General features: G+C 44.1%; 1 protein-coding gene across 1 annotated transcript in view; it reads right to left on the reverse strand.

Moving 5' to 3' along the window:
• Window positions 1-2,329: 2,329 nt before the first annotated feature.
• Window positions 2,330-22,869, reverse strand: part of LOC115083308 (taste receptor type 1 member 1-like) — a 180,743-nt gene continuing 160,203 nt past the window's right edge. Inside the window, exon 11 of the mRNA XM_029587112.1 lies at window positions 2,330-3,246. Within this exon, the coding sequence (XP_029442972.1) occupies window positions 2,330-3,246 (917 nt within the window). The remainder of the gene's footprint in view (window positions 3,247-22,869) is intronic.

Consider the following 22,869-nt stretch of genomic DNA (forward strand, 5'->3'; position numbering starts at 1 on the left):
GTGGTATTTGTAGGTCAAGTTGCGTGTGTTGGTTGATAGTTTTGTATATGATGTTAATGGTTTTGTACATGATTCTATAGTGGATCGGAAGCCAATGGAGGTTTTTGAGAATAGGTGAAATGTGGTCAATTTTCCTGGAATTTGTAAGGACTCTGGCTGCAGAGTTCTGAACCATTTGTAAAGGTTTGGTGTAAGAAGCTGGGAGGCCTAATAGTAATGAGTTGCAATAATCTAGTTTGGAAAAGATTATTGCTTGCAAGATTGTTCTGAAGTCCTGAGTGTGAAACAGCGGTTTTATTCTTTTCAGGATATGTAATTTGTAGAAGCAATCTTTGGTGGTTTGGTTAATGAATGTTTTGAGGTTGAGACGATTGTCTAGGATGGCTCCTAAGTCTCTTACATGGGTTGTTTGAAGGAGTGTGGGTGGTTTAGGAAGTGTGTTATTGGTTTCCGGTGATATGAGCAGGAATTCTGTTTTCGAAGCATTGAGTACAAGGTTTAGACTGTTGAGGAGAAGTTTAATTTCTAATAGGCAACTGTCCCAGTATTCCATTGTTTTTGAGATTGATTCTTTTATAGGGATTACGATCTGTACGTCGTCTGCAAAAGGAAATGTTTCAGGCTTAATTTTGTTAGTAGTTGGCAGAGTGGTAGCAGGTAGACATTGAAAAGGGTGGGTGAAAGTGATGATCCTTGCGGCACTCCTCTATTAGAAGGGTGGTATTGGGATTCTTTATTATGAATTTTGACTCTGTATCCTCTATGTATCATGTATCATCATAAAGATACATCTATCTATGTATCTATGTATCATCATGTATCATCATATGTATCTATGTATCTATGTATCTATGTATCATCATAAAGACAAACTGAATGTAAAATAAAATTACTCTGAATACCTAAAAGAGTAATTCTCGTATTGTAAGGAGACAGGAACACAATGGTCATGGTTATGAAGAAGAAATCCTATGACCATAAGAACATAAGATATGCCATACTGGGTCAGTCCAAGGGTCAATCAGGACCAGCATCCCATTTACAAAAATAGTCAATCCAATTCACAAGTACCTGGCAAGTACCCAAACAAATAGATATCAAGCTACTATTGCTTATTAATTAATAGCAATTTATGGATTTTTCATCTAGGACCTTATCCAATCCTTTTTTAAACCCAGTTTCACTAACTGCCAGACCATATCTTCAAGATTGATGAAATGGCAATTATATAAAAAAAAAAATCACGTATTTTAGAACAGCATATAATATAAAGTGACATAAATTCCTTAGCAAAAATGTTCTTTATTGTATACAAAACATTTTATCAAAAAACATCTTCAAAACATTTACAGGCAGATTTTAAATGCCCTGCTCGCGTAAATCCACCCGGATTTACGCGAGCAGGGCCCTTGCGCACCGACGCGCCTATTTTGCATAGGCCACCGGCGCGCGCAGCGCCCCGGGACGCATGTAAGTCCCGGGGTTTTTTTAAGGGGGGGTGTCGGGGGCGGGGCTGAATGATGCGGCGTTTTGGGGGCGGGACCGGAGGCGTAGTGCCGGCCCGGGGGCGTGGTCGAGGCCTTCGGACCAGCCCCCGGGTCGGATGACGGCGCGCCAGCAGTCTGCTGGTGCGCGTAGATTTACGTCTGCTTCTAGCAGGCGTAAATCGAGGGACAAAGGTAAGGGGGGGTTTAGATAGGGCCGAGGGGGTGGGTTAGGTAGGGGAAGGGAGGCGAAGGTGAGGGGAGGGCGAAAGAAAGTTCCCTCTGAGGCACCTCCGATTTCGGAGCGGCCTTGGAGGGAATGGAGGCAGGCTGCGCGGCTCGGCGCACGCAGGCTGCCCAAAATCGGCAGCCTTGCGCGCGCCGATCCAGGATTTTATAAGATACACACAGCTATGCTCGTATCTTATAAAATCCAGCTTACTTTTGTTTGCGCCTGCTGCGCGAACAAAAGTACGCGATCGTGCTCTTTTTTAAAATCTACCCCTTAATTTTTATTCATCACTGGACACAAAGAGTGCATAAAGTTTTCTCCATAAAAAATTTTTTTAACAGTATGAATGTGTATATGAATGAATTTTTATGGAGAAAACTTTATGCACTCTATGTGTCCAGTGATGAATAAAAATTAAATGTTTTGAAGATGTTTTTTGATAAAATGTTTTGTATACAATAAAGAAAAATTTTGCTAATGAATTTATATGTCACTATGTATTATATGCTGGACCATATCTTCAGGCAATGAATTCCAGAGCTTAACTATGTGCTGAGTGAAAAAGAATTTGCCTTGATTTGTTTTAAATGAGCTACTTGCTAACGTCATAGTGTCAGTTAATTTTGTTAGAATTTGGTTTCCCAATTAAATTCTCCCTTGTGTTCAGATCTGGCTTGAGTAGAATAATGTAGCACTTGGGGATGAATATGCAGCCCAGCAGTCCAGCACTGGAAGCCAAAATGGCAAAGATCTCCACTGCCACCATGTATTTGCCTTTGGTGCTCAGGTACGCTGGGATGTAGGAGACCCAAACACTGCAGAACACCAGCATGCTGAAAGTGATAAACCGGGCCTCATTGAAACTGTCAGGTAAATTCCTTGCTAGAAAAGCCACAATGAAACTTAAGAGAGCCAAGAAGCCCATGTACCCAATCACACTATAGAATGCAATGATGGACCCCTCGTTACACTGAAGTATCATCTTCCCAAGTTCAGATTGTGTGTCATAGTCTGGGAATGGAGGAGAGATGAGCAGCCATGCAGTGCATATCACAACTTCACCCAAGGAGCAGAGAAGGACTAGAGAGCTGGAGACTCTTGTCCCTACCCACTTCCTTAACTTGCTGCTGGGTTTGGTGGCACTAAAGGCAATGACAACTGTGACAGTTTTTCCAAGCACAGAAGAAACTGCAGTTGTAAAAATGATGCCAAAAGCAACTTGTCGGAGCAAACAGGTCACTCTTCCAGGATGGCCGATGAATATCAAAGAGCAGAGAAAGGACAGCATGAGACAGAAGAGGAGAACATAGCTAAGGTCCCGGTTATTGGCTTTCACCACGGGTGTGTTCTGGTATTTAAGAAAGATTGCTAGCACTAGGGCAGTTATGATGGAGAAGAGAATAGCAATGGAAGCCAAAGCTGCAGCCATGGGATCCCCATAGGACAGGAAGTCTATGACTCTTGGGAGGCACTCATCCTTCTTCTCACTGGGCCATTGATCTTCAGGGCACTTCATGCAGTTCTCTGCATCTATAAAAAACAACATAACTAAACTGTTATTTCCATATGTAATAGGTAAACCAATACATGTGGGAAGACTCCTTGTGGCCGAGTGGTATCAGTAAAGTTGTGGCAGCAAGTTTGTTGTTCAATACACAGGAATATAGTTTACCATTAAATTCTAAAGGAACAATTCCACTATTATACTGCTAACATTTTACTTTGTAAAAAGAAGTATATATTTGTACTTGTATATAATTAACTTCTTCTATCTCTCTTATTTCTCCACCCCAGTTCAATAGCCCTTGTTAATTGTAACTGCATCTCTTCATCACATTTATTTATGTTCATTGTTGTATTCATTGCACCCCTGTTTTTATGTAAACCGACATGATGTGAACGCTTCATGAATGCTGGTATAAAAAAACCTTAAATAAATAAATAAATAAATTTATACAAAACTTGCTTTTATAACAGATTAAATGTTTCAAATGAAAACCTATGTAAATTTAATAATATGAAACAATACAATATAGCAATTTATATCAGATAAGTAACTATTTTTACTTTAGATTTTCCTAAACAATAATTATTAATAGTCTCTGGATATAATTGTCTAGTACTTTCAATTTCTCTCTTGGTAAAGATAATAATACACAGTCCATATGCAGAAGATGGTAAGTATAGTCTTTGTTTTCTTTTCCTTCTTGCTATAGGAATTATTTCAATTGTGAGATCAGGCCTGGCTATCACTATAGGGGCAGATTTTCAAAGACTACGCGCGTAAATCCAGGTGGATTTACGCACGTAACCGTTCCTGTGCGCACCGAGCCTATTTTGCTTAGGCCCGGCGACGCGTGGAATCCCCGGGACGCGTGTATGTCCCGGGGCTTGAAAAAAGGGGCGGGGAGTGGGTGGGGCGGGGCAGTCCGGGCAGGGCCGGTGCAAGGGGATTTGACGCCCTAGGCGAGCCTTCTCCCTTGCGCCCCCCCCCCTCCCGGTCTCGGCCCTGACTCCTACCTCATTCTCGATCACGCCCGCTGACTGGGGTTTTCTGGGTCGCGAGCAGGTTGGGCACTGCTTGTGGCCTGCCAAATCTCCACTCCTCTTTGCCACCACTTGCGGCCCCATATGGCTCACACCCAGTGGCGCACCAAGGGTCTCCGGTGCCCGGGGGCCAATGCATTTGTGTGCCTCTCCAGCATCCCCCCTTAATCCTTCTTGTACTAATGCTTAAGGTCACAGAAAATCAGTGGTGTCTCCAGACAGAAGAATTGGGGGGGGGGGGGGGGGGGAAGCCAAAATGACATTTCTTCATCTCACCCACCTCTATAGCATGGATCCTGCTTTAAAACAGCAGCACAAACACCTTCCACTACCAGACACATTGTGAACTAACACAAAACACCACAAAATCTATACTGCAATCCCATCATAACATAACAGTAATAACACCAAGGACTCAAACAACAATAACCCTACCTGTGAATAAGCAAGGGTAAATATTACACTGGGTCCTAGAATACCAATACATCACCTACTGAGGAAACAAAACAAACCCGATTGCTATAGATCTCTATACAGACACTATATGACAGCAGAATCTCTCATCATGGTCACACACACAGAGCAGAGACAGACCCTCACCAAATACAGAATACAAAATAAAGGAGCACAAATTAGAAAAAACTGAAATGGAAACCCCAAGAAGCCAGACTCTGTGTATTAACAATGGAAAAACAGAACCACCATTCCTCATAAAACAAATAAAATCAAGAAACATAAAGCATCAGTTATAATAATAAAACCATACTAATAAAATAATATTTTAAAACTACCGATAAATAGAATTTCTATTAATTAAAATCATATACATTTTTTACAATTTCCTAAAACCAATAAAATATTTCAAAACAGCACATATATCAAATAACACACAATAATTAAAACTAATAAGGATTTTAAAAAGCCCCTGCTGTCCATACATGGGAGCTCTTGATTGAGGTTATCCTCTCTCTCACACACATACTCACATGTTCATTCTCTCTCACACATACACTGTCACATACATACACATTCATGCTCTAATACCCAACCATAACCTCTCGCTCTCTCAGACACTGACCCACTCAGGCTCTAAGGCACTCTCTCCCCCTCCACACCCCCCCCCCCCCCCACAAACTCTTACTCCCCTGGATTTTCTCATACACACTCATGCTCTCACTGGCTCCCTCACATACACACACACACTCCCTGGCAAGCTTCCAATCGTTCTCACACAAACACACACACACAGACAAGCTCCCAGTCATTCTCACACTGACCCCCAGGCGGGCTCCCATTCATTTTCATACCACTCCCTCCCCATCCCCCAGGCATGCACACATTCATTCTCACACCCAGGCCCCCAGGCAGGCACCAATTTATTCTCTCACACACACACACACATACAGCACAAACAGGCAGGCATCTATTCTCACACATACAAACCCCAGGAAGACACCCATTCATTCTCATACACAGACACACCCTCAGGCAGGCACCCATGCATTCACACATGTACACCGCCAGGCAAACTCCCATTCATACACATGCACACACTAAAGGCAGAGACCCCCTCTCTTTCTTTTGCCAGCAACCTCAGAGCCTCTCTCATTCCTCTGCTGCCATTGTCACTGTTGCTGTATGGCTATTGTGGAGGTGCTGATTGCTGCTATTGACACTGAAGCCCATTCTGCTGCCTCCTCTGTGCAGGCCCCATGGGCTTCCAGTTCCTCTATGCTGATCTCCTACATTGTGAGATCCGCATAGAGAAAGTGCTACTCTTGCACATTCCCAAAGATTACATGTTCCAATCAGTAAAAAATATTTTTATTTTTTTTACATTTGCTGTCTGATCTTAGTTTTCTAATCGGTTGGTCACAGGCTTTTTTTTCCCCACCTTCCCTTTCTTATTTTTTTTGCCAATTCTTTTTATAACATATTTCTTTTCTCTCCATCTGTCTTCTTCCCTCAAACACACAGTCAGGTTCTCATTCTCACATGCTTTCTCTCTCTCACACACACACACATACATTTGTTTGATACATACACACAATTGTTTGATATGTTCCATGTAAACCGCCACCCGGCGGTATTTATCTCTGTTACCTGTGAACCGGAGTGATATGTATTGTATACAGGAACTTCCGGTATATAAAAACCAAAAATAAATAAATAAAAATAAACATACATACACAGGCACTCACTCTCACATGCTCTCTCTCATACAATCATTTATACACAGTCTCTCTCTTGCACATGCTGTCTAACTCTCACTCCCACATGCTGTCTTGCTCAAGCACAGGCTCTCACTGTCACATGCTTTCTCTCTCACACACACAGAGGCTCTCACATGCTGTCTCTGCAAACATTCAGGTCTTCACTCCCACACACAGTCTCTCAACTCATCTCATACACGCACACATACACACTGTACAAACCCTCAGTCTCTCTCTCACCTCTGGGCCTCCTCTTCATGGGCCGCTGCAGGATGGGCTCTGCAGTGGCCCCGGACTTCTCGAGCCGCGCTGCTCCTCTTCTGCACGCGGCTGATGCTCCTCCTCTTTCCTGCCCACGCGGCTCCGGCAACATTTTTCTTCCGGGGCCGCGCGGGCAGGAAGGAGGAGAAGCTCCTGCATTGGCTGATGCTCCTCCTCCTTCCTGCCCGCGCGGCTCCGGCAACATTTTTCTTCCGGGGCCGCGCGGGCAGGAAGGAGCTGGAGCACCAGCATGTTTAGACGCGATTGTTTTCTTCCGGCTGTGGTGACTTGAGTTCCACCACGGCCCCGCCGATCTTCTTGCTGTGTGTATCCGGCACACAGCATAGCAGTAGTTCACCCGCTCAGCCGCTATTGGGATGACGTCCACCGGCGGCCATTGGCCATCAGCGGCTCGGCGCCCCCTAATGCTCAGTGCCCTAGGCGATCGCCTAGTTCGCCTAGTGCAGTGGTTCTCAACCCTGTCCTGGGGACCCCCCCCAGCCAGTCAGGTTTTCATGATATCCACAATGAATATGCATGAGAGAAAATTTGCATACACTGCCTCCATAACATGCAAATTTTCTCTCATGCATATTCATTGTGGATATCATGAAAACCCGACTGGCTGGGGGGGTCCCCAGGACAGGGTTGAGAACCACTGGCCTAGTGCTTCCACCGGCCCTGAGTCTGGGGGCTGGGCGGGACCGAGGCCTCCGGCACAGCTGCAAAGCCTAGAGGTAGGCGTAACTTACAAAATAAAGGTAGGAGCAGGATTTATGTAGGGCTGGGGGGGTGGTTTAGATAGGGGAAGGGCGTACATTTGTGCGTGCCGGGTTGCACGCACAAATGTACCCCACGTGCGTAGGTTTTAAAATCCAGCCCATTGTGCATAAGCGAAGTTACTTATCTGTTCTTCTATATTTTCTTTTGTTGCTGGCCAGTTATATCTTCTTTCTTTCTTCTTCTTCCTACTATCCTCTCTTTAAACAACTCAAAAAAAGCCAAGACTAACTTCCTATACTGCTCATCGATCTTCCGAAAGCTTTGTCTGAAATGTACCCTAATGTAAATGTCTCTGTTGACTTATTGAAACGTTGTTTGTGCTAACTATATTAAAACAAAGAATAATTATTATCCCTAACTCTGAAGTTACAGAACAGCTAATATTGAACATTCACACATTTAGTTTCTTTTTCACTATTCCTTACTAGAGTGGCAATTATAAGCAGAGCCACCTGTAAATTATTTTAAATAAATCTATATAAACTTACTTAAATTGTAATGAAAATCATTACACACACACTTCTCAAACTTCTCACAATCATACATTTTAGGGTAGATTTTCTAAATTTGCGCGATCGCGTACTTTTGTTCGCGCACCAGGCACGAACAAAAGTACGCTGGATTTTATAAGATACGCGCATATCTTATAAAATCCGGGGTCGGCGCGCGCAAGGGGGTGCACATTTGTGCAACCTGCTCGCGCCGAGCCCAGCGCGTGCTGCCTGTTCCCTCCGAGGGCGCTCCGATTTCGGAGCGGCCTCGGAGGGAACTTTCCTTCGCCCTCCCCCCACCTTCCCCTCCCTTCCCCTACCTAACCCACCCCCCCGGCCCTATCTAAACTCCCCCTTACCTTTGTTGGCAGATTTATGCCTGCTAAAAGCAGACGTAAATCTGCACACGCCAGCGGGCGTCTGACGCGCCATCACCCGACCCGGGGGCTGGTCCAGAAGCCTCGACCACGCCCCCGGGCCGGCGCCATGCCCCCGGGCTCGCCCCCGAAATGCCGCATCACGCCCCCGAAACGCCGCGCCATTTCGGGAACGCCCCAACACGCCCCCTCCCTGCCCCTTTTACGAAGCCCCGGGACTTACGTGCGTCCCGGGGCTCTGCGCGCGCCGGCGGCCTATGCAAAATAGGTGCGCCGGTGCGCGAGGGCCCTGCGCGCGTAAATCCGGCCGGTTTTACGCACGCAGGGCATTTAAAATCCGCCCCTTAGCTGTTCTGATATTTATGTCTACTTTTCTATACTTAGTAGCCCTTAAGTGAAGAGAACGCAGTCAGCAGTTCCTCTCCATTCAAGGACCAGCTCCTAACTGACTTACTCTATGAACTGTCACTTGCTATCACTGCGAGGTTATCCCTGCTCTTGATGAAGTCAATCCATCAAATAGTTCTGGGAGCTAATTGTTTCTCCCTTTTAATATTGTCTGTTAGTTCTTTTTTTAATTTTTATTAAATACCGATGTCCTTGCTTAACTTTAGGGAGCTTTGTTGACTTTTAATAGATCACTAATTTTAAATTCATTCTTTGTGCTTTAACTAGGTTTTTTTTTAAATTTATATTTTATGCATTTTTACAATATTATGACTTTCACAGTCACAACAGGTTCAGATATCCAATATAGAAATCATACACTAACAAGAACAGACATTTAATGTCAATATCAATAATGAAAAATTTCCAACTATTAGATATCCTTATCACCATGAAATTAAACAGAAATCCAACTTGAATAAGGAGCTATTTAAGAAAGAAAAAATAAATTTTAAATTAATTGAAAGTGTATGCTTCTCATTCTTATAAGACAACACTTTTAATCATCTCTATTACCCAACATTTTCTTAGCATCTAAGAATGTTTTCAGACTCTCAGGCTCAAAATATACGTATCTTGCATTTTCATATCTAACTAATCATTTACATGGATATCTAACCACTAATTGTGCTCCTAATTGTTCAGCAAGAGCCTTCATTTCTAGAAATTGCTTACGTCTGATTTGAGTCGCTCTTGTAATGTCTGAAAAATCCAGATCTGATAATCTTGAAATTTTACTGTTCTATTTCTTAGGAATAATCGTAATATATTATCCTTGTCAGCTTTAACTAGTTTTAATACTCTTAAGCTGGCTTCTTTTCTCGTATCCAAGGAAGACAATGACACATATCCCTGGATACATCATCTTCTACTAGCTTGGCTATGGGAATTAATGCTAAGCTGATGATGAGACGCCTGACCATACTATGTTTTCTGGGGAGTGCAGTCTATACCAATTGCTCTTTTTAGAAAGGTTTTTCTTTTCATTTTATTTCCGTAAAACTTTTTCTTACCTTTAAAAATTGTCCCTTTACTTATTTAATTTTCCTATATTTATCAATATTAATTAAAATGTGCTTATGTTGCACCCCTGCCCGTGGTACCCGTGGACAGGGCCTTACCTCCACTGCCCCCCGCAGCTCAGAGCCGCCGCTGACGCTGCCCTTCATGGCTCGGACTGCTGCTGTCTTCGCGGCCTGGAGGCCGCTACCGAAGCTGTCCTCCTCATGGCCTGAGGCCACTGCCAAAGCCGCCACCCAAACCATCTTCAGCAGGCCTGAGGCCTGCTCCTCAGCGGCATGGACCCCACCCACGTCGCCTGCCTCTGGGTCCTCCTCCTGTACCGCTGAGACATTGCCGTCACAGCCTGCTCCTTCTTGCACTGCAGGGCCGCTATCCACAGTCCTACAGCCTGTCTTCAGTCTTCCTCTAGGCGCGTGGCCGCGCCTCTTCACTCGTTTTAAAGGGCCAGTGGCAGGAAGTGGCCTCGGCCCCACCAAAGCCTCTGTCTCCGCCTACTTCCTGGATGGGTCCTATAAGAAGGCCCTGATCCATTCCACCGGCGTCTTCACATCTATCCAGATGCTCCTGAAGAGTTCTCTTCAGTCCTGATGTCTGTTCCAAGTCCAGATGTCCGTGAGTCCAGATCCTGATGTCTGTCCCAAGTCCGGATGTCCGTGAGTCCAGATCCTGATGTCTGTTCCAAGTCTGGATGTCCGTAAGTCTAGATCCTGATGCCTGTTCCAAGTCTCGATGTTCCTTGATCCAAGTCCTGAAGTCCATTCCAAGTCCTGATGTCTGTTCCAAGTCCAGAAACGTTCCTTGTTCCAAGTCCAGAGACATTTCTTATTCCAAGTCCAGAGACGTTCCTTGTTCCAAGATGTCTGTGAGTCCAAGTCCAGTAATGTTCCTTGTTCCCTTTCTGATGTTGTCCCAGTCCTAATGCTCCAGGTCCCGAATTATCCATTCCTCCAGAGAGTCCTTGTTTTTAAAGTCCGAGTGCCAAGTCTTATCTCCTTGTATCCTGTCCCGACTCTGGAGGCCCCGAGGGGTTGCTTCGCTCCTGTACTAAGAGACTTCCTGAGCTCGCCCAGTTCCCCTCGTGGGTCCGCGACCAGCCTCCTAGCTTTGTAGGGCACGTAGGGGACAGTGTGGTCCGTGACCAGCCCCACGTGCTGTTTAGGGTGCCTGAGGGTCTTGCTCATCCCTGCCTGTGTGCTTGTTCTATGTTCTTCGTCTGAGTCTACAGTGTGGTCCACGACCAACCCCATGTGCTGTGTAGGGTGCCTGAGGGATTCACCTTCCTTGTCGAAGTCCCCACATCTCCAAGTCTATGTCCAAGTTCCAAGTCTCCATGTTTCCAAATCTATGTCTAAGTTCCAAATCTCCACGTCTCCAAGTCTACATCCAAGTTCCAAGTCTCCAGGTTTCCAAGTCTACGTCTAAGTTCCAAGTCTCCACATCTCCAAATCTACATCCAAGTTCCAAGTCTCCACGTCTTCAAGTCTATGTCCAAGTTCCCAAGTCTCCACGTTTCCAAGTCTATGTCCAAGTTCCCATATCGCCTACTTCAAGAGTCCCAAGCTCCATGCCAGACTCCTCAAGAGTCTCAAACTCCATGCCAGACTCCTGAGTCCCAAGTTACAAGCTCTTCTTTGACTCTTTGTGGGAACACAGAGAGAAGAGGATCACCTTGTTGGTGGCTGAAAGGAATCAGTAAGTTTTTGCTTGGGACATTGTCTTTTTTAAAAATTATTGGGGCAAAGTTAACTATTTGGGAATATTATTTAGTGTGTTTGTGTGTTTGTGCCTTTAATAGTCAGAAAGGCAGTGAATAAACAAGTAAGACTGTTTGTATTTTTAGTCAGTCAATAAGGTAGCAGTAGGTAGTGTGTTTATTTTTAAGTCTGCAGAACTGAGTGTTCTCCAGACTTTTAAAGGAACTGAGTGTTTGTATTTAATACTAACTGAGTGCTTGTATTGAAAAAACAAAAAACAAAAAAAACAAAAACAAACCCCCAAAAAGTAGCCAGAAGCTAGAAATAAGCTAGGAGCAGTCTATACCTAAGTAAAAAAGTTGAATAGTTCAGCTCAGTTACTCACCTTGGAAAGGTGTTGAGGAAGTGTGATTGGGTTTGAATAGGGACCAACATTTGTTAATCAAGAGAGCAGTGAGTCACTCAGGCTGACTAACTGAAGTTAGACTGTATTTCCCAACCCTCCCACCCCTCGCCCACCCACCCCTAGCTCATCCCTTAATTTATAGGCAGGTGCCACTTTCACCAAAAAAAAAAAAAAAAAATCAACAAAAACTTTATTGGGAATTCGATCAGACCCCAGTAGGCCACTACCAGACACATAGTGAATTCATTAATACATTTAAAGGACGTTAGACACATTCCTACTCCCATAGCAACCTAAAACTTAACTAGGAACTGATCAAAATTGAGATGAAGGCAGCAGTCCAGCAGCAAGAGGGGGGCTTCCCAGTCTTTTGCATCGAGTGTCACATGTATGATTTTTTACCCACCAGTGAGAAGTTGTATATGTGCATGCGATGCAAAGAGCTCCTGCCTCTCAGAGAACGAGTCCGATCTCTGGAGGCTAGAGTAGCAGACCTGGAGGAGCTGAGGCAGACAGAGAGGTATATAGATGAGACCTTCAGAGACATAGTAGTCAAGTCCCAACTTCAGACTGGCAGCCCTGGTGCTGCCTTGGAGGAAGAAGGTCTCATGATGGGAGAGCACAAACCAGGTGCATCAGGAAAGGATCCTGTAGCAAGGACCTGCTTGTCCTTTTGCACTGAGGATATCTCCCCAAGGCCTACTGCCCAGGAGGGAAGGGTTAGGTCGGCCGTCATAGTTGGTAATTCAATTATTCGGAATGTAGATAGCTGGGTGGCTGGTGAGCATGAGGATCGCCTGGTAACATGCCTACCTGGTGCGAAGGTGGTGGACCTCACGCGTCACCTAGATAGGATTTTAGACAGTGCTGGGGAGGAGCCGGCTGTCTTAGTACATGTGGGCACCAACGACATAGGAAAATGTGGGAGGGAGGTTCTGGAAGCCAAATTTAGGCTCTTAGGTAGAAAACTTAAATCCAGAACCTCCAGGGTAGCATTCTCTGAAATGCTCCCTGTTCATCGCGCAGGTCACCAGAGGCAGGCAGAGCTCCGGAGTCTCAATGCCTGGATGAGACGATGATGCAAGGAAGAGGGATTCAGTTTTGTTAGGAAATGGGGAACCTTTTGGGGAAGGGGGAGTCTCTTCCGAAGGGATGGGCTCGACCTTAACCAGGGTGGAACCAGACTGCTGGCGCTAACCTTTAAAAAGGAGATAGAGCAGCTTTTAAACTAGAACAAAGGGGAAAGCCAACAGTCGCTCAGCAGCGCATGGTTCGGAGAGAGGTATCTTTAAAGGATACTAATGATGCATTAGAATTAGGGCATCCCGACAGTGAGGTTCCAATAATTAGAAAAGTAGTCCAAGTGCCTGTAACTAAAAACTCACCTGAGCTAAAAAATTCTAACTTATCCCTATCAATTAAAAAACAGAATGAAAATACAAACAAAAAACAAACTTTGGAATGTTTGTATGCTAATGCCAGAAGTCTAAGAAGTAAGATGGGAGAATTAGAATGTATAGCAGTGAATGATGACATAGACTGAATTGGCATCTCAGAGACATGGTGGAAGGGTGGCTGGGTTCAAAAAAGGTTGGTTCAAAAAAGGTTTGGATACGTTCTTGGAGGAGAAGTCCATTAATGGCTATTAATCAATTTTACTTAGGGAATAGCCACTGCTATTAATTGCATCAGTAGCATGGGATCTTCTTAGTGTTTGGGTAATTGCCAGGTTCTTGTGGCCTGGTTTTGGCCTCTGTTGGAAACAGGATGCTGGGCTTGATGGACCCTTGGTCTGACCCAGCATGGCAATTTCTTATGTTCTTCTGTTCTTAAAGAGGATAACCAATGTCATTTTTCCTATGATATACCGGGGTACAAATTATATCGCAATGACAGAGAGGAGCACTCGGGAGGAGGTGTGGCGCTTTATGTCCGGGATGGCATAGAGTCCAACAGGATAAACATCCTGCATGAGACTAAATATAAAGTTGAATCTTTATGGGTAGAAATCCCTTGTGTGTCGGGGAAGACTATAGTGATAGGGGTATACTACCGTCCACCTGGTCAAGATGGTGAGCCGGACAGTGAAATGCTAAGAGAAATTAGGGAAGCTAACCAAATTGGTAGTGCAGTAATAATGGGAGACTTCAATTACCAACAAAAAGGGGAAACTGATTCAAATTTAAAATTTTGCCTATAGTGACAGTGTCATCAAGCCAGACGTTGTGATTTCCACCCAAAATCCAACCGGACCTCTAATCATTCACCATCACTCTAAAATCTATATTTATTAATTGAACTAATTTTTTGTAAATTTTTTTGAATTTTCAAATATATCATAAAAATTCAGTCGAGATGACTTTCAAAGAAACACAATGAATTGAATGCTCCACTCCATTGACAATGTGAAGAAGGTAAGTTGATGAGCACTCTCTCAATACATAGTATAAACACAGCCCAACAACACGGCCGGTGTTTCGCATAACAAGCTTCCTCAGGGGCATCTAAATAACATTCAGCACAGGAGTATTTGCCTACAATAAAAGAAACAGTCTCAGCAAACTTTTCTCACAGTAAAAATAGAAACAAGACTTATCTGACCGCCATAGGCTACCGATTCAAAATGGACACAAAGTCTCCAAGGTTCTTCTGCATCGCAAGGAGGAAACAAGGCTGATCTCTACGTCTTCAATAAATATTCAACAGATGTGACGTCGTATGATGACGTGAAGATTATCACAGACCTCATTAATTGATGAAAATCATAAATGAAACAAGCACTATATCATAGGAAAAATGACATGTTAATAACAAACTGATTAAAAGGACCAGAAAAAATTGTAGAACATTATCCCAGAAAAGTGTGTAGTTCAAGAACAGCATTTAATCCTGCCGGATTCACTGTCCCCAAATGGTAGATCCAGCGCTGTTCTAATTTTAAAGGTTCTGCTTCACGATTGCCCCCATGCCAGTGTATCGGTACATGATCAATGGCACAGAACGTAAGATCACTAAATTCATGATTATGAGCCAAACAATGTGCAACCAGGGGCTCGTCAACGCGGGAATTTTTTATATTAGATCGATGTTCAATCATCCGCGTTTTAAGAAGACGCTTGGTTTTTCCGATATATAATAAGTTGCATGGACAACAGATTAGATAAACCACCATCATGGATGTACATGAAGTTGTATATTTCAAAAAAATTGTGTAACCTGATCTTAGAGAAACACTTTCAGTCACTGACATGGACATCGGGCAAACTGAGCAATTGTTACAAGGTTGGTGTGAACCCACAACAATATTATTATTGTCATTGGTGACAAAATCAGAATGTACCAGCATGTTTTTCAAAATGGAAGCCCTAGAAAATGTAATTCGAGGGGGAGATTGGAATATCTTGTGCAACTGTAACACATGCCAATTATCATAAATGGCTTTCCGGATTTTATGTGCTTGAGGAGAAAATGGTAAAACACAGGTATACAAGGTGGAATTGTCATCGGGGGCAGTTGGAAGAAACAACCACTCACGATGGGCGAACTTTGCATGTAAATATGATTTCCGTGCATGAGCGGGGATACCCGCGTTGTAAAAAACGTTCAAAAAGACCATTGATCTTCAAAAGTATCCATATACAGCTTATTTTGATCGCCGGCCATGTCCCCATCGTGTTCCCAGTCATTTTTTGTTACATGTTCTTGAGATTGCTTTAAAAGAGAATTTTTTTGCATTTGATGATCAATTTTACCAACAGATTCACGGGACTGCCATGGGCGCGACTATGACCCCCGATTTGGCAAACCTGTATATGGATACTTTCAAAGATCAATGGTTAATTCAAAACCCCTTTTCAAGTCATCTGGTGATATGGAAACGTTACATCGACGATGTCTTTGTAGTATGGAGAGGCTCTCATGATAGTTTCAATTCATTTTTGAATTGGCTCAACACTCGAGATATTCACTTGAAATTCACATCAGAGATTAATGACTTTTCCATCTCTTTTCTGGACATTTGGATTACCCTCACTGGAGAAGGTTTCATGACTTCTATATTTCGTAAATCAGTATGTTCCAATACCTATCTCCACTTTCAAAGTGCTCATCCCAGGACCTTTAAAGCTAATTTACCCATCAGTCAATTTATTCGACTGCGGAGATTATGCACTAAAATTGCTGATTTTGAAATCCATGCAAAAGGTCTTTTTGAACGTTTTTTACAACGCGGGTATCCCCGCTCATGCATCCGGAAAGCATATTTATGTGCCAAGTTCGCACATCGCGAGTGATTTCTTCCAACTGCCCCTGATGACAATTCCACCTTGTATACCTGTGTTTTACCATTTTCTCCTCAAGCACATAAAATCCGGAAAGCCATTTATGATAATTGGCATGTGTTACAGTTGCACAAGATATTCCAATCTCCCCCTCGAATTACATTTTCTAGAGCTTCCAATTTGAAAAACATGCTGGTACATTCTGATTTTGTCACCAATGACAATATTAATATTGTTGTGGGTTCATACCAACCTTGTAACAATTGCTCAGTTTGCCCGAGGTCCATGTCAGTGACTGAAAGTGTTTTTCTAAGATCAGGTTACACAATTTTTTTGAAATATACAACTTCATGTACATCCATGATGGTGGTTTATCTAATCCGTTGTCCATGCAACTTATTATATATCAGAAAAACCAAGCGTCTTCTTAAAACGTGGATGATTGAACATTGATCTAATATAAAAAATTCCTGCGCTGACGAGCCCCTAGTTGCACATTGTTTGGCTCATAATCATGAATTTAGCGATCTTACGTTCTGTGCCATTGATCATGTACCGATACACTGGCGTGGGGGCAATCGTGAAGCAGAACTTTTAAAATTAGAACAGCGCTGGATCTACCGTTTGGGGATAGTGAATCCGGCAGGATTAAATGGTGATCTTGAACTACACACTTTTCTGGGATAATGTTCTACAATTTTTTCTGGTCCTTTTAATCAGTTAGTTATTAACATGTCATTTTTCCTATGATTTAGTGCTTGTTTCATTTATGATTTTCATCAATCAATGAGGTCTGTGATAATCTACACGTCATCATATGACGTCATATCTGTTGAATATTTATTGAAGACGTAGACGTCAGCCTCGTTTCCTCCTTGCGATGCAGAAGAACCTTGGAGACTTCGTGTCCATTTTGAATCGGTAGCCTATGGCGGTCAGATAAGTCTTGTTTCTATTTTTACTGTGAGAAAAGTTTGCTGAGACTGTTTCTTTTATTGTAGGCAAATACTCCTGTGCTGAATGTTATTTAGATGCCCCTGAGGAAGCTTGTTATGCGAAACACCGGCCGTGTTGTTGGGCTGTGTTTATACTATGTATTGAGAGAGTGCTCATCAACTTACCTTCTTCACATTGTCAATGGAGTGGAGCATTCAATTCATTTTGTTTCTTTGAAAGTCATCTCGACTGAATTTTTATGATATATTTGAAAATTCAAAAAAATCTACAAAATAATTAGTTCAATTAATAAATATAGATTTTAGAGTGATGGTGAATGATTAGAGATCCGATTGGATTTTGAGTGGAAATCACATCTGGCTTGATGACACCGTCACTATAGGCAAAAATTTAAATTTGAATCAGTTTCCCCTTTTTGTTGACAATTTACCTATTGGGTTACTGTATTGACTCTTTTTTGTTACAATTTTATGTTAGACTTCAATTACCCCAATATTGACTGGGTAAATGTATCATCGGGTCACGCTAGAGAGATAACGTTCCTAGATGGAATAAATGATAGCTTTATGAAGCAATTGGTTCAGGAACCGACGAGAGAGGGAGTAATTTTAGATCTAACTCTCAGTGGAGCACAGGACTTAGTGAGAGAGGTAACGGTGGTGGGGCTGCTTGGCAATAGTGATCATAATATGATCAAATTTGATTTAATGACTGGAAGAGGAACAGTGTGCAAATCCAAGGCTCTTGTGCTAAACTTTCAAAAGGGAAACTTTGATAAAATGAGAAAAATTGTTAGAAAAAAACTAAAAGGAGCAGCTACAAAAGTAAAAAATGTCCAAGATGCGTGGTCATTGTTAAAAAATACCATTCTAGAAGCACAGTCTAGATGTATTCCACACATTAAGAAAGGTGGAAAGAAGGCAAAACGATTACCGGCATGGTTAAAAGGGGAGGTGAAAGAAGCTATTTTACAAAAAGATGTTCATTCAAAAATTGGAAGAAGGATCCAACAGAAGAAAATAGGATAAAGCATAAACATTGGCAAGTTAAATGTAAGACATTGATAAGACAGGCTAAGAGAGAATTTGAAAAGAAGTTGGCTGTAGAGGTAAAAACTCACAGTAAAAACGTTTTTAAATATATCCGAAGCAGAAAGCCTGTGAGGGAGTCAGTTGGACCGTTAGATGATCGAGGGGTTAAAGGGGCACTTAGAGAAGATAAGGCCATCACGGAAAGATTAAATGATTTCTTTGCTTCGGTGTTTACTAAAGAGGATGTTGGGGAGGTACCCGTAATGGAGAAGGTTTTCATGGGTAATGATTCAGATGGACTGAATCAAATCACGGTGAACCTAGAAGATGTGGTAGGCCTGATTGACAAACTGAAGAGTATTAAATCACCCGGACTGGATGGCATACACCCCAGAGTTCTGAAGGAACTAAAAAATGAAATTTCAGACCTATTAGTAAAAATTTGTAACTTATCATTAAAATCATCCATTGTACCTGAAGACTGGAGGATAGCAAATTTAACCCCAGTATTTAAAAAGGGCTCCAGGGGCGATCCGGGAAACTACAGACCGGTTAGCCTGACTTCAGTGCCAGGAAAAATAGTGGAAAGAGTTCTAAACATCAAAATCACAGAACATATAGAAAGACATGGTTTAATGGAACAAAGTCAGCATGGCTTTACCCAGGGCAAGTCTTGTCTCACAAATCTGCTCCACTTTTTTGAAGGAGTTAATAAACATGTGGATAAAATTGAACCGGTAGATATAGTATACTTGGATTTTCAGAAGGTGTTTGACAAAGTTCCTCATGAGAGGCTTCTAGGAAAAGTAAAAAGTCATGGGATAGGTGGCGATGTTCTTTCATGGACTGCAAACTGGCTAAAAGACAGGAAACAGAGAGTAGGATTAAATGGACAATTTTCTCAGTGGAAGGGAGTGGACAGTGGAGTGCCTCAGGGATCTGTATTGGGACCCTTACTTTTCAATATATTTATAAATGATCTGGAAAGAAATACGACGAGTGAGATAATCAAATTTGCAGATGACACAAAATTGTTCAGAGTAGTTAAATCACAAGCAGATTGTGATAAATTGCAGGAAGACCTTGTGAGACTGGAAAATTGGGCATCCAAATGGCAGATGAAATTTAATGTGGATAAGTGCAAGGTGATGCATATAGGGAAAAATAACCCATGCTATAATTACACAATGTTGGGTTCCATATTAGGTGCTACAACCCAAGAAAGAGATCTAGGTGTCATAGTGGATAACACATTGAAATTGTCGGTTCAGTGTGCTGCGGCAGTCAAAAAAGCAAACAGAATGTTGGGAATTATTAGAAAGGGAAAGGTGAATAAAACGGAAAATGTCATAATGCCTCTGTATCGCTCCATGGTGAGACCGCACCTTGAATACTGTGTACAATTCTGGTCGCCGCATTCAAAAAAGATATAATTGCGATGGTGAAGGTACAGAGAAGGGCTACCAAAATGATAAGGGGAATGGAACAACTCCCCTATGAGAAAAGACTAAAAAGGTTAGGACTTTTCAGCTTGGAGAAGAGAGGACTGAGGGGGGATATGATAGAGGTGTTTGAAATCATGAGAGATCTAGAACGGGTAGATGTGAATCTGTTATTTACTCTTTCAGATAGTAGAAAGACTAGGGGCACTCCATGAAGTTAGCATGGGGCACATTTAAAACTAATCGGAGAAAGTTCTTTTTTACTCAACGCACAATTAAACTCTGGAATTTGTTGCCAGAGGATGCGGTTAGTGCAGTTAGTATAACTGTGTTTAAAAAAGGATTGGATAAGTTCTTGGAGGAGAAGTCCATTACCTGCTATTAAGTTCACATAGAGAATACCACTGCTATTAGCAATGGTAACATGGAATAGACTTAGTTTTTCGGTACTTGCCAGGTTCTTGTGACCTGGATTGGCCACTGTTGGAAACAGGATGCTGGGCTTGATGGACCCTTGGTCTGACCTAGTATGGCATTTTCTTATGTTCTTCTTATGTTCTTATGTTCTTAAGCTTTCCTTGAACTCTCCTATGTTCCAAGCTCCTAGTCCTTGCCCGAGACTGCTGTCTTAGGGCCTCAATTACCAATATCGCATTGGTAACGCATTGGTACCACCTGCGTTACAAAAGGGGTGTTCCCATGCAAATGAGGTTTTTTTCGTAGAGTAGGAAAAATTTGTGTGCCGCGATGTTTTCGCGATTCGCGCAAATATATACGCGAATCGAGAAACTTTCTTCGCGGTTTGCGATAAAACGACCAAAAAATCATCGCGGTGCGCGAAGTTTTCGCAGTATGCAGACAAAAGTGAAAGCAATTACCGCGCCACGTGATAATGTTACATGTATAAAAGGTAACTTCCTGCCCCACCTCCTTTGAGGGTTTGGAAGGAGTTTTGGAGAGGAGGTAGGAGTTTGAGGTTGGTGTTGGAGTTAGGAGCTTTTGAATTTGATTACTTAGTGCGATGTCTTGTTTACTTGTTGTCTTCTGTTTCCCTTTACCTGTGTCTTTTGTAATATCTGTTGGAGTGAAAGTTTGTCAGTTACCTGTTTGTCCCTATCTGTGTGGAGGAGGAGTGTGGTGGTGGTGGTGCTGGTGGTGGTGGTGCTGCTGGTGAAGAAGAGGCTGAGGAGTGTGGTGTTGGTGGCGAGGAGGAGTGTGGTGGAGGATGGCGCGTGGTAGGAGAGGAGAGAAGAGGGGAGTTGAGAGTAGGGGGAGGGGGAGGAGGAGGAGGGACCTAGTGGTAGGGTATGAGGAGTAGGAGCAGGGACAGGGGTAGTGGGAGAGATAGGCAGGAGGGAAGTGATAGGAGGATGGGGAGGGGGGAGGGGGAAAGGGTGAGGCAGGAGAGAATGGTGGGAAGAGGTAGGGCTAGACAGGCAGGGCAGAGGGGAAGGGAGCAGGAAGTGCAGGGTCAGGTGGGGGGGAGGAAGGGAGTGGGGTATCGGATGGGTCGGAGAGAGAGCCTAGGGAGGAGACCCCTCCGGAAGTGGCACCCCAACGAGGCAGCCAGGCCAGGGTCAGGCAGCGTGCCATGCGGTTCAGCATGGAGGACAATGACATGCTGATAGAGGGCGTCCTGCGTCATTATGCTCACTTGTTCGGGAATTTGTCAGTGAAGACTAGCAAGGCAGCCAAGGCACAGATCTGGGCCACCATATCTGGGGACATCCAAAGGCAAAGTGGCATCCCTTGGACCGGGGAGCAGGTGGCCCACCGGTATCGAGATATCAAGGCGCAGCTGAAACTGAAGATAGCCGAGAGGAACCAGTACATGAGGGACACAGGAGGAAGGTCACCGTGCCCCGTTAGATTCACTGAGATGGAGAGGCGACTTATGCAGCGGCTGGGACCAGACGTCTTCGAGGGCTTGGATCCACGCCTTGATACCTCCCACCTCGAAGATGGTAAGTAGGCCTGTAACCCCCTGTCCTGTGCAAGGTTTCAACACAATGTTTAGTCCTGTTTTCTGTTTCAGTTCCCCATGTGCTCGCCAGAAAAGACTTGCCCCCACCCCGCAGAACCTGGCAGTCTGAGTTGTGCAAGCAATGCTGAGAAGTGTTCACATTGTCACTTTCCACATGTGCTGTGCATACCCCGGCCTGCAGGGCCCATCCCCCTGGCCCTTCCCCATGCCATTAGACAACATAGCTCTTTAAGCAGAAAGTCATGTGGGTCAAAGCTTATGTGTCCATGTTTGATGTAACTCCAATTCAAGCAAATGCTGTGGTACTGATGATGTCTCTCTTTTTGTCCCCCATCTTCTACAGAGCACTCTGGTCCCAGGCAGCAGACATCAGTTGCCAGCTGGGAGGGCCCAAACACCAGCAGAGACCCACCGGGGACACGGCGGCCACCTATGATGACCAGGCCCTTTCAACTGGATGCAACGACACAGTGGTCGGATTCGGAGGAGGAGGAAGAGGTGAGGCCCACCCTAGCAGCCACAGGCAGACCCCTAACCCTGAGCGAGGCCCTGGACGATTTTGAGTGGGTGACCTCCCCCACTGATCAGCACCCCCTGACCTTCGAGACAACTCTGCCCAGTAGGCCCACACCAGTCATGTCACCATGCAGCCCTGCACCATTGGCTGTGGCAGCAATGCCAATCCCACATCCCCCAGCACCACAAGCACCTCCAGCAGCTCCACCCTCACAACCATACCAGGAACCGATGGCAACCACACAGGCGGAACAACTAAGAATGGAACTGCGTGGCCTCAGGAGAGCTGTCGGACAGCTGAGCCGTGACTTCCAGCTCCAGACTGCAGCCACCACACAGGCAGGCAACACCATCACTACAGCAATTGGGACACACAGTACAATTTTGTTGCAAATCCTCCAGCGGATGCAGGACCAGCAGGTGTCCTTCTCATCCACAACTTCAACACCCCAGCCAAGTCCCTCAGGGTCCCAAGGCCGCAGGGGCCATCCCCTGAAGAACCTGCCACCTCCCACCGGACCATCAAGGTGGGATGGCAAGGGACACTGAGGGGGCCATCAGGCACCACAAACAGGGTGGGGCAGTTACTCCCACCCACCACTGGGATGACCATCCCACAGAGGGGCAATGCCGTCGAGATGAAAGAAGAAGCATCACTGCCTGCTCCCCACAGAGGGGCAGTGCCGTCAAGATGGAAGAGG

The sequence above is a fragment of the Rhinatrema bivittatum genome, chromosome 2 (genome assembly GCF_901001135.1).
Source record: "Rhinatrema bivittatum chromosome 2, aRhiBiv1.1, whole genome shotgun sequence".
In the NCBI taxonomy this organism is placed as follows: Eukaryota; Metazoa; Chordata; class Amphibia; order Gymnophiona; family Rhinatrematidae; genus Rhinatrema; species Rhinatrema bivittatum.